Here is a 12,221-nt window from a genome sequence, read left to right on the forward strand (position 1 = left end):
TTCCTGTCTCTGCATACATGCCTGTGTCAAGTTAACTTACTTCTGCCTCTGCTTGACTGCACCTCGAAACCTCGTGGCTTGATGGGCCCGAGTTTTTCAGTCGTCCACCCACCAGGAAGTGGTATTCGGCCACTCGAGTCCCTTGATTTCACTAAATACCTATCATCGTGATGGTGAAACATGCAAGGTAACCTGCCTTTTGTTAAGATGGTAGCAAGCATGGGTTTAAATGACATCAAAGTATCGTTGTGACTACTTGATTTTGGAATCAAAAAGCGCTTCACGATAGTACCGGGACAAGTTTAGAGATACAGAATTGTTTACTAGAGAATCACATCATTCGTCTAAGTTCTACCCGATTCTGCAGTCTTGCTGTAACATCAAGTTGTGAAAGGTGTACATCGCCCTATCATTGCTCGCAGTATCGTCCGTAGCCGGCGTGAAGAAGAATCCATGGCGTATGTGCTCGTGCTCGTATACCTGATATAGGCCGTCTAAGCGCGACATCAGTGTAACCAGAGCGGTTCTGGATTCAAGTCCGTGGTCGATCTACTTAGAGGTCTTCACCCTCTTCGAGCCAGGGCCATTGTCATCTTCGTCGCCGAGAGTAGCATCCCGCATCCGGCGAAATAGGGCTACATCCGTCGGATCATGAGCCGGTTGCGCTTGTGCGGGCCCCTGAGCGCCAGCCGTAGCCATCCGCCGAGCAATGAGTTCCTTCAGCTCGCCGTACAGCTCGTACAGCAACTTTATAGCGTCGTCCGACACAGGCACCACCACATCATTATCTTTGACGGCTGCCTTCTCATTGGTGTTGCCAGATGTAACTTCGACATATTGGCAGTCGCCCGAGGGGAGGAGGAATGCCAATACGAGCTCACTGGTGCCACTTTTCTCCTTCATGATGCCGCTAATCTCTGCCGTTTTCATATCAATAAAGGGGCCAAATTTATACTTTTTCGGCAGGGCCGTCATTGAGTCATTTTCGTGGGCGGGCTTATGACGCTTCGGAGCCGCCATTGCACTGCCGGTACCCGCAGCCGTGCTATAGCTCTGGATTAGGTCAACTTTGTGCTTGAGCGCTCTTCCATATGCATGCTGTAAGATCTTGACGTTCCTCGACGTAGGCAGAAGAAGAATAGTTCCTGGGGATATTGAGATAGGCGCGAGATCGTCCTCCTGGTCGACGATGATCGAAGGCATGTTCAGATTTGTGTCGGCAAGTCGATAGAAGCTCTTGCCCTCGTCGAACTCCAGACTCAAGAGCTTGTTGAGTTCATGGCCACGGTCAATACCGGGTAGGGCGATGGAACCTTCGACGGGACCACTCATATGCGAGTCCTGAGACACCCGCAGAGCATCGTCAACCTGACCGGCAGCCCTGTAGGTTTCGCTTCGAATAGCCCTCATGGCACGATCGAAGCTTTCTGTAATGGCATTGCTCTGAGAAAAGGCAAGTGTAGCATTGAGTGGGTTGAGAGATTGCTGGCTCGGTGATCCGTCGTTGGTATTGATAGCATGCTGAGCCAGCCTTTTGATTGCAGATATAATATCGCCCAAACGACTCTCAATACTGTCTTCAGCAAGTTCTGATGTTGCCTCCATGCCATCTGAGGCATTATCGAATAGCATATCTTGCAGCACACTGAACTTGTGCGCCATGGTGGACAACCAAAGAAGCCCAGGCTGTAACAGCAATGGAATGTTTCCAAACAATGCGGCCCATAACTTATAATCCTAACGCAGGCATTGTCAGTAAGAAAGTATCCGTGTTGTTCACAGTGATGTGAGACTGTTGAGGAGTTCCGATACGTGAAATCATGAAGAGGGGGAGAGAACTTACTCTGCATGTAGCCAAACCAGATAGCAACAAGTGCCAAAGGACTACAGTTTCTTGATCCTTCACAGGAGTCTTGGTAAGGTCAGCGCGAGAACGAAGCCAAATTCGTGTTGTACATCGATCTCCACCTTGTTGGGTGCCAAATACTGATGTAATGGGCAAGAGGTGCTGCTTATGTGGATGAAGACTGGTGGGAGAGCAGGTACACGTACAATGGTACAGGCGCCAGAATATTGATGCTAGGTGCAATTCGAGCAGCTGTTTGTTTCAAGGTTGCTCGCTATTCAAGTAATGGCATCCAGCTCGGGGAGCAACCGCTGTTAAAGGCCTTTATGTGCTGTATTGCTCTTACTTGTGTGTGTGTGTGACCCCGCCGATATCTTTCCCTACTTTGCTAGTCGGAGGCTGTATTGGTTATTGTTAGCTGAAGCGCGTAGCACAACAAGCAATACAGGTCGCTGCCTACGCGTGCAGAGCTCGACTTACCAGCGCGTGCTATGTCCTAGATGTATTGTATCCAGAATTGAGAAGATTGCAATCGGACCTTTGTTTATGAATGAACTGCTTTTCGAGTATACCTCAGGACAATGATGTTATGCCTTGCAACGGTTATTCACAAAGGTGGACAGTGAAGCCAAGTGCAACAGGCGCTTCTCTATTACTTCCTTCCTGGTCACACACTCCTATCTGCTCTGCAAATCTGCGGGGTACAGCGCGGTTACCGGTTTCGATATGGGCAGGTGCATACAGCACCTCATTGGCGCTCTCCCCGACTGCAACGGTGGCAATTCATCAAAGCAGAAATGAAATATTTGAGACTCGATTAGGCCGTGATTGGATTTTCCATTAAAATCTATATATCAAAGTCTTTGCCCCCGTCGCTGCTACCCCTTTCCTTTGGCTAATTGTAATCCTGAGCGCTTGGCAGATTGATGTTCTATGCCAGCACCCGATTCCCCCTCAAGCCCCCGACTGGTCTCCCACGAATGTTCGCAGCGGCGCATTCTTCTCCTTCTTCTTCTTGAAGAAGCGCCTCAGCAGCAGGTATCCTATCGCAGCGCCGAGTAATACGATGACGAGGACGCATATTGTTGCTATTAGGGCTCCCGAGCCGGTGTGTGAAGATGTAGTAGAGCGGAGGTGGTTTTGGACGGCTGCGGCGGAATGATCTTGGACGCGCCGGAAGAGGCTATCGTTGGGAGGTATGGCTGTTGCCAAGGCGGACGTGTAGGGAAGTGTCAAGCTTTGGAGCGAAGATTCGAACGCTGGAACGACGGTTTGTAAGTGTATACTGATTCAGATATTCACAGCACAAGACCAGCAGAACAATTCCTGATTACGGTACCAGCAACATTGTTATCATTTTGGGGTTATTCTTGGGTTCCTGCTCATAAATTAGGTCTATTGGATCTCTTTGTTGTCAGAGTCCGACTGCATGCGTTGCCACTATCTCGAAAGAACCCTTTGTGTCGACCAAGTCTGGCCATGTCTTGAATCGGTGTGCCAAATGTAGACATCTGATGTACCATATCAATTGTCATAAGATCCACATGGCGAGTACCCTACACGAGAGAGCAGGCCAGAGCAAGGGTTTGCCAGAAGGCATCGTATCCTCCCATAACAGGCGGGCCAGTCGTCTGGCTGACAAATGCCAAAATACCACGCGTATTATTATTTCACAATAAGACGAGAACACCAAACAAAGCACATAGAAGAACATTTACTCCATTATTCCACTCCTGGGGTGTGGTTTGTCCTATCGACGACAACGAGCAGAGAGCTTAGTCGTCCTAGAGACCATAACGTGGAGGAACCAAAAACCACTGCCTCCTTGTTCGCAGTGTTATAACTATCCAGCAACCCAAATCGGAGCTCCAATTGATGAGTCTCCCATAACCTTTTCTCGTGTCGTTCGTAGTTCCTCTAGTCGGAACGCTTGCCACCACCTTGGGTCATCAAGTCGGGGTTCGACTGCAGCCAGACCTGCCACCAAGCGCAGCTGCCCTGGAACGAGTCGTCGCTACAAAGGGGCCATGACGCCATTCTGAACGTTGTTGGTGCAGCCGGTCAGCAATGAGACATGGTCGGCGAACTCGTCGCTGGGGATGTAGAGCTTGTGATCGTTGTTGGAGCAGAACTTGGCCACGCAGGCGCCGTAGTAGAAGCCGACGCACTGGTGGGCATTGGTGATGATCCGGTCGGTGGTCTTGGGAAGGTTGGCAGCCAGGGTTGCGCAATCGCTAGAGTAGGCGTCGAGGGTCTGCAAAGCAGTCGCGTTGGTTAGCCTGTGTACATTTTCTTGTTTTCGTGACCCCCGGTTGCGGAAAGACAGCTGCGTGCATGGTAGGAAGGGGAGGAAAGGGAACCTACTCCAAAGCAAGTGTATGTGCCGGAATCACCACCGTCATCATTGACCTTGATGAGGTTGTTAGGAGCAACCACGGGGACGATGGCATGGCCATCGTTGGCGTTAACCTTGGTGAGGTTGGAGGGAGCAATCACGGGGACGATGACATGGTCAACGTTGACCTTGGTAAGGTTGGATGGGGCAACCACGGGGATGATTACATCAGCGACGGGCATCGAAGAAGCGATGGCGACGCAGAAGCCGAAGAGAACGGCAGCCAGGTGGAGGACGGTCTGCATGGTAGATGATGTTTCACTACGTGCAATAGGATACCAAGACAGAGTTGTTGTGTTATTAGGGTCGAGTCGAGAAGCAGAAGTGAAGAGCAAAGTAGCGAATGTTGTGGACTGTGGACAGTGGGGTGTGTCTGGAGGTCGAGGGAAAGGAAGGATGGATGTGAAGGTTGAAGAGAGTTGAAATTTGACGAGAGGTCACTGCCCTATTTATAGGCCTCCAGCAATGAGGTTGGATCAGTAAGGCCACTATTACATTCAATGCTGCATTCAACATAAGCTGTATTCAATTTCACGTCATGTCCAATTTCGCATTGCACTCAGTATCAGGTTGCATTCACGGACAGTAACCCGTGACATTGTCTTTGCCCCTTTCACAATTCCTTCAGCTCAGTCTCACAGGCACTCTACATTCACCTAGAGCATGGAGTAAATTGCGACTATATACTTGGATTGGAAAACAAGCAGACAGATACTGGTACTTGAAATGGATGTGATTCTAGAGTAAATTGTATGAGGATTTGGAGTTAAGGGGGCTAGCCTTGGTCAAGCGAACAATCATATTCACATCGAAACTCTCACGACCAGGAACATATAAAGTAGTATAAGCTTGGATTGTATAATATCCTTTAGAGGTATATATAGCAAAGCGGCTCTCCTCCAAGAGTGTTAAGCAGCTGAGAGATAGGGCGCTCAGGGGCGTTCGACTGTCCCATGTAGATGGGATCCTCCAAGGTCGTGTTTCGGCTGGGTGGCCTGTTAAGTATGGTAATGGTGCCAGCCACGGTGAAGGCTTGGGGCAAATGCAACGCCTGCCACATCCACCAGACACGGTCAAGCATGGCGTGGTGCAAGTAGAAGATCGGGTCTGCTGATGATGAGTAAAGGTCGCCTGCATCGCCGCCAAGAGCGAAGTGGCCCGCCGCGTGCATGCCGAGGAACTTATCTGCGAAGCGTCCCTGCAGTTCGTCTTGGAATGTCTCGATGGTGCTCGCGGCGGGGCCGGTGGTGATGTTGAGCAAGTTGGTGGGCGTGAGCCACTTCCCTGCCGTGTAGGCGCTCAAGTCCCTCTTCAGACAGCGCGGGTTCCACGCAAACGTGCTGGGCACCTTGGTCTCGCCGTCCATGGCCGGAGAGACGGGGCCGAGGTTTACGGTCATGTTCTTGAACGGCCCGCTGGTGATGCAACCGCCCCCTTGCCGGAGGGAAGGAAGATGTTTCCGGCACCGCTCACGCTGCCATTGTGTGCGGCGAAGGCACCATCACCGCTCATGCTAGTGTCACTGCCATCGAACACGGGCGACTCGCCAGGGTTGTCTTGGTAAGAAAACCAGTTCCAGTACTACACGTAATACCGTGTAAGAGTTTGCTCCTCGAAATCAGTGGAGGGTCGCGACTTACTGGTTGATAGCCTTCATAGTGACATTCTTCCTTCAGCGCCGTCTCATACGACCAAACGAAGTACCGATGCCAACTCAAGAAGTTGCCAGTGCCGTGAATCGACATGGTCTGGTTGATGTGCTGAGCGACAAAGTCGTCGTACCGGCTCTTGGCACCGGGCACCACATTTGGGTCATACTTTGAGGGCTTGTTCAGGAGGCAATTCACGGCCTTGGTGTACGCTTTCCTCTCCACCGCCGTCATGGCAGCCCTAATAGCAAAGGCCAGTCAGCACACAATGAATGACTAGGAAGCCATGGTTTGGGTAGACCGACCAGTCCTTGCGAATATGGGCGTTGAAGACGTTGCATGATGACGATCCCTTTTCGGTGGCGGCCTTCTCCCTCAAGGCTGCAATGGCTTGCTCCTGTAAGTCCTTTACAACGTCTTGCTGGTAAGCAGGGGACGTCGCCGCCGCCGTCGAAATAGCAAGAAGGGCAGTTGAAGCCAACGCAAACCTAGCATGGAAATACATATTGGACTAACTGACAGGTCGCGGAACCACCTTGGGAGTATACTTGACGCAAAGTCGAGCGAACGAAGCAAAGTAGCTGAAGTGCCTCTGGTCGCATAAAGGAAGGAGGTCGGCGGAATGGGAAGTCCAAAATGGATCATGATTTATACTTACGTAGACAGCAGCAAGCAATATGAAGGAGGCAGACTGCATTACTAGTGATATATTAGTTCATGTAAGGCAGCAAAAGTAGGCACTGGGCTTCTCTTCCAGGTGCCCCGTTCCGGATCCGCACCAATGAACATAGTCGAGGCTTGGTATTCCTGGGCTACATCAATTTATATGTAGGTGAGATACGATCTCTGCATGTGGAGGCATTCCGAATCTGGGATACAGCCCGGATCTAGATCGAAACTTGATTCCGGGCTCTCTCTGATTGGTGCCATCTATGAGCCAAGAATCGTCAGATTCGCCTATACCTGTGCGGTCTGAATCCTCCATGCTAGGGTTTATACAGAGTACTGGGCATTTATACCATGTGCAAGATTTTCCCCCGCAAGAAAAATGCCTAGGGTAGGCTCACAACAATCACGAGGGTTCACCATCTTCACCGAGAAGTTTTGCGAGTTTGTCTATACTGTCTGTACCTTTGGCCAAGGCATCTGATTTTGGCTGTGGATTTGACTTACCCAAGACTTCGACTCCAACAGGCATTCGTGAGTTGTTACCACATATAGTTAAGCATAGGACTCATCGTTGGCAATCCATCGCCTGGACACCTTGTCGGAAAGGCTCTGGCCTTCTCGACCCGGGGCGAGGCCTGTAACAGCATTTCCGAGTTCTGGGGAGCAGCGGGCAATGGGAGAAGCCGTGATGACGCACTTCGCAGCCGCGGCCCTACGGCACATTCAGTTAATGGTTTTAGCGAGATGCGAGGACAGAATGCATCCGCTATAGATGACAGCAACGGAGCCGAAGTGACTACATGTAGGTGAAGCAAATAAGACGGTACTTTACGGAACCTCTCCTATCTAGTCAACTGTAGCGGGTACAGGCAGCGAAGAGTCAATTCTGTGGGGCTATACACTAACAAGAAGTAAGGGGCAGGGGGCCTCTACTTGATTTAGATAGTGCGGGCAAGTGCAGGTTTAGCAGAAGTTGGGAGGCTAAAACTCCCAACTCTTGACGTCGATCATATATCAATTTGTCTTCTCCTAAAAAGCCCAGTCCTACACACATCTCGGCTCTCAGCTATGTGTTCTGCTCATTCGTACTTACTCATTGTTGACTGCAACAGCAGTGTTTGCCTGTGATCAATGTGCATCAGCACCTGCTCATCTGTAGCCACAAAGCGCAGCCACAAAGGCGAACAACCAACCGCTAACCGAGGAACGGTACCTAAAGCAAAGAGCGGATCCAGCGGCTTGGAAATGATATCACCTTTGATTTCCAGCCAGCCTGGCGCATGGGCAGTGAACTTCTAGATTGCATACATTTCGTTTAGTAATTGAAGCCCAATCGGCGTCGCTCTCAACGCCCATTCAACCCTGAACACCCGCAGCCCGCGACAGCTTCGCATCCTCATCCCAGCCAGTCCGCGGTATGGCCCGGTCTTGACAGGCCCGTTTTGCGACATCATGGCCTCCTCACCATCTCCGATCTCCCCCGCCCCGGGCGACGCGACAGCATTCGACGATACCGCTTCCGCATCCCGAGTTCAAGGCGAACCAATAGCATCTGAAGAGGCAGCCCCGGCACCTCAAATTCCAGATAACCGCGAGATCTCGAATGCCGAACCAGCCGCGACACCATCTCCAGCGCAAGACGAACCAAATGACGTACATAGGTGCTTCATATGCCTTGAGGATGAGCCCCGAAAAACCTACCCGCGGACTGGGTGACGCCCTGCACATGCTCACTGGAAGGACACCAGCAATGTATGCTCACATGGGTGGCCGATCTGGAGGGCCAAGGGAAGGACATCAAATGCCCCATCTGCCAATCGCCAATTCAGGTCTTGGACAAATGGGACCCTGCAGTGCAGTTCAGCGACGAGATTATGCGCACCCTCTCCAACATGTCACCGTTCGTGCTGCTTAGCTTCCTTTGCGGAGGGGCACTCGTAAGCAGTGCTTTCTATGGTATGCACGCGTTGGAAATTTTTGCTGGTTCCGATGCAGTAAGTATAATCCTCGGAAACGTCGCATAGGGGATCTTGCGCGCCAAGTAACCTATTCTGGTGCACCCGCGTACGTTGCTGACAATAAGACACCAGGTACATGGCTTTGTATTCACGACTCGTGCAAAGGATACGGGCTACTGGTCTATGGCAATGGACAAGGTTAAGAACGCGTTGCCTGCTCTGATTCCGCAAGAAGAGGATGCCACCCGGGCTATTAGAAATGGACGTAGTCAAGAGGACAGCGTCAACGTTTTGCACTTCCTCAGTCTCACGATGGTAGGCCCGGCACTAATCCTGAATCGTCTTTATCTGGGCAACTTCGTCATCGTGCCTACCTCTGTCGTCGTAAGATCTTGAAATATGCCACATAAGGATTCAAATCACTGACCTCGCCTGCAGTATGCCATGTTCTTTGTGGAGCATCAATCTGATCTGCTCGCATGGCCGCCCGGTCCGCGGAAGGCCATGGCTATATTCCCCACGATCAAGACTTTGTACCTTCAAGCCTACTGGGCCTGCGCCAAAATGGTCGACCGGAGAGTAGAGGCCGCCCTAGCAAGAAACCGGAGTCTGCAAGGGGAGACGGCTAGGCCGGTTGCAGCTCCGCAACCGTACAATCCACATGTGGCCCCTGAAGACGACGAAGCAGATTTAATCGACCTGGCCATCGCCGAAGAAGAAGAAGAGGAAGCCGGCGAGCCGCAACATGGCCCGGCTGAGGCTCAGGCCCAAGCCGATCGGCGAGCCAATCCCAACAGCTCATTGAGTTCTGTGCTCAACTTCTTTGCCGGTGCGCTGCTCTGGCCCACCGTATCGTATAGCGTAGGGAATCTGCTACGAATGACACTGCCAAAATCCTGGGTTACACGACCTTCCAAAGGTCCAATTACAGGTCTGTTACAGGAGAGATGGGGAAGAAGCTTAGTCGGCGGTTGCCTCTTTGTTGTCTTGAAAGACGCTTTCTTTCTATACACAAAGTATAGAAGAGCTATCAACCGACCCCATCGGAGGATAAGGAGTGTGGCCAGAGGAGAGAGGGCTGGCTGAGTTCCCCATTGCCTTGACGATACCCAATCAACATGGCTATCAGCGGTACTAATAAACGTGCGGCCGTGAGGTGGCTAGCTTCGCATTAAGCGAGGTTAATCTTGTACATTTTACATGCAGGTGGTTATACAACAATGCTGGGAACCAATCCAGCGATTTCACTCCACATAGCGGTTTCTTTGGGCATAACATATGCTCGCTAACCCCGTGACCGTTTGCCGTGGCATGAGGAATAGTCTTTTTCTTAGAGGAATGGTCATCAAACTGCTACGAATGCAACACTGCACCTAGCCGGTCATACGAAGAGGAGGGGGTTATTACACTGGCCGTGGAAATATATGGCAACGTATGCACGATGGCACACTGCTTGGGGCATGGGTTGGGTGGCCTTGCGTCGTGGTCAATCGTGTCACAAGTGAGATCTCTCAATATAAGACACTGCGGGAGCACAGCTTTTGCGATGCCTCCGAGAGAAGCATCGGGGAGATCTGATCTGCCCATTCGCATGAAGCCTGATCCTGCTGGTTTGAATTTGAGCTACGGCCATGCAAGTTCCCCCAACACAGCATGCAATTGCGCGCGGTTTTGGAGCGAAGTCCGCTTCGTCTATGCAGTAAGCGAGTAGGTACGACAAATGTCTACATCAACTACTCCGTACATCCAGCATGATATGAACGGCGGGGTAGACTGAGCCACACACCGCTATGCCTCCGGACCCGGGCTATCTTTACACCTGTAGGCGTGCACGAGAATGCCCATCCTCATCCTGGTGCGTATTCGCTTAATCAACGTTCGGATTACCGGTAGTCTGGATTTCCTCGCTACCCCTGTCTTCTGCGCACGAGTAGGCGGGGGATTCTTTGGGCACTACAGCCCCAGCAAGCGGGAAGACGGTGAGCGGTTCCAAACCCATGGATGTAGGCCCCGCCGCCTTGTCCCTCCCCTTGTCAATCAGTACATGCCTCTTTAGGTATCCAATATACACGCCTAAGCACTAGAAACAGTGCTGCGGCAAACAGCAGTCAAAACCAACAGCGTCCACGACACGACATTCATCTCCATGACACATCGGCAAACGTGTCTGGAGCGCTTCTTTGTCCCCAAGTCTCTTCTTGAAACACCATGTAACGGGCACAGGCTCTGCATCGTGGTCGTACAAATCGGAGGAGTCTAATTGAAGTTGTCACCATGTCTCACCGCCACGTGTTTGATAGGATCACCTTGGAAAGTGGTCAGCAACAATCCGGCCCCATGCCAACTGTGTCTGTGTGTGCGAAACGAAACTGGACTTGTTATCTGCAGGTCTGCGGCAGGAGTCTGGTGATCAGGGCAGTCAGTGATACCACATAGCAGCAGCAGCAGCGCCCCCGGCACGACACCCTCACGACACCACACTGCACGGGTTCTGCAGAATTAAACGGCAAGCCATGGCTTGCTGATGGTGCTGACAATATAACGGTGAGGCGGCTCGGAAGAAGCTGACTGCTTTGACGACTTGAAGTGTAGCCGGTGTGGCCCACTGATTGGACGGGATGGGGGGAGACTCACCACTCCATCCTTGCGTGCGTCTATTAGGCCTGGCAATCAATATCCGCCACTTCAGACAGCCATCCATGTGACGGTCCAATGCGCCAGGCACCATTGAGTCACTGACAACACATACCGCTTGCCGTACCGATGTCTCTTCCCATCGGTCCCGTTGAAAAGGTCCATGTGCGTGCGCGCCATCACTCGACAGGCCGCACGCGAATGTTGCCTGCGCTGCGAGGCGGCTGCATTGCAAGCAGAATCCCACCCAAAACCCAAAACCCGAGACATTTCCAAAGCATATACGCCGGCCGTGGGCGAATAGGATTTCACGGAAATCGGACCTTGTCGAAAAACGAAAGATCTGGGGTCCGAACTGCTGATATTGAACGCCTGCCGCTTAGCACGCCTTGGCATGGACGGAATAGGCAATGGACGAGGCCAAACGAGTGCAGGGCCAAGGGCCAATGCAAAAGCCACAGCAATACGCATCGTGACCGACCGGGAGATGGGCGGTTGCCATTGGCCTGGCCGTTGTCCCGAGAGCCACCCCAGGAAAACGGTGAAAGCGCGAGACACGGGATCGGTGAGACGGTGGGAAGTGGCCCTTGTCCGTCGTGATCCTGGGCGGGTAGTAATGGACGCAACCCCATCTCCAGACGTCCGGAGAATCCCAAATGCGGGCTGGACTGAGCCTGGCCCAGTACACGACAGCTCTAGTGCGATTCCGGATCTGTCAAGGGACCTCAGCAAACGGACCCTTGGTCGTGCTTGTGTAAGAGAAGCGAGACTAGCCAGCTTATGTCCTTTAGAGGTTCTCCAGAAGTCTGCCTGCCTACCTGCCTGCCTGCCTACTTGCCTGTCCGACTCGGGAAGATGAAGCTTGCAAGTGCTGTCCATCGATATTTCGCTGTTTGCTTCTCGTGAAGGTGTAGGGTCCTTGCGTCGCCGTCCGGATCTTCTATTCGATCCTGTAAGCTGACGACAACACATCAAAACTCCCGAGGTTGCCTCCCACAAAACCACAAGTGCGCCTTCGCCGAGAGTGTACTTGCTCAGCATCAGCATCGTCGTCATCTGCGTCGTCTTAC

The 12,221-nt window shown here is 52.0% G+C and overlaps 4 protein-coding genes across 4 annotated transcripts; 1 reads left to right on the plus strand and 3 right to left on the minus strand.

Moving 5' to 3' along the window:
* Positions 1-549: 549 nt before the first annotated feature.
* On the minus strand, positions 550-1,662 carry PG997_003182 (uncharacterized protein; the record flags this gene model as incomplete). The annotated part of the gene is made up of 1 exon (XM_066807497.1): positions 550-1,662. The coding sequence occupies one exon, from the start codon at positions 1,660-1,662 to the stop codon at positions 550-552; it is 1,113 nt and encodes a 370-aa protein (XP_066671115.1).
* Positions 1,663-3,860: 2,198 nt separating this feature from the next.
* PG997_003183 (uncharacterized protein) lies at positions 3,861-4,486 on the minus strand (the record flags this gene model as incomplete). The annotated part of the gene is made up of 2 exons (XM_066807498.1): positions 3,861-4,100; positions 4,211-4,486. The coding sequence occupies 2 exons, from the start codon at positions 4,484-4,486 to the stop codon at positions 3,861-3,863; spliced, it is 516 nt and encodes a 171-aa protein (XP_066671116.1).
* Positions 4,487-5,109: 623 nt separating this feature from the next.
* PG997_003184 (Tyrosinase-like protein orsC) lies at positions 5,110-6,124 on the minus strand (the record flags this gene model as incomplete). Its single annotated transcript, XM_066807499.1, has 2 exons — positions 5,110-5,715; positions 5,882-6,124. 2 exons carry the CDS (start codon positions 6,122-6,124, stop codon positions 5,110-5,112), a joined length of 849 nt encoding a protein of 282 aa, XP_066671117.1.
* A 1,887-nt stretch (positions 6,125-8,011) lies between these two features.
* On the plus strand, positions 8,012-9,571 carry PG997_003185 (uncharacterized protein; the record flags this gene model as incomplete). Its single annotated transcript, XM_066807500.1, has 5 exons — positions 8,012-8,212; positions 8,308-8,553; positions 8,650-8,901; positions 8,956-9,448; positions 9,540-9,571. 5 exons carry the CDS (start codon positions 8,012-8,014, stop codon positions 9,569-9,571), a joined length of 1,224 nt encoding a protein of 407 aa, XP_066671118.1.
* Positions 9,572-12,221: the final 2,650 nt, after the last annotated feature.

Source organism: Apiospora hydei, assembly GCF_038363865.1.
Source record: "Apiospora hydei strain CBS 114990 chromosome Unknown utg000004l_segment0_segment0, whole genome shotgun sequence".
In the NCBI taxonomy this organism is placed as follows: domain Eukaryota; kingdom Fungi; phylum Ascomycota; class Sordariomycetes; order Amphisphaeriales; family Apiosporaceae; genus Apiospora; species Apiospora hydei.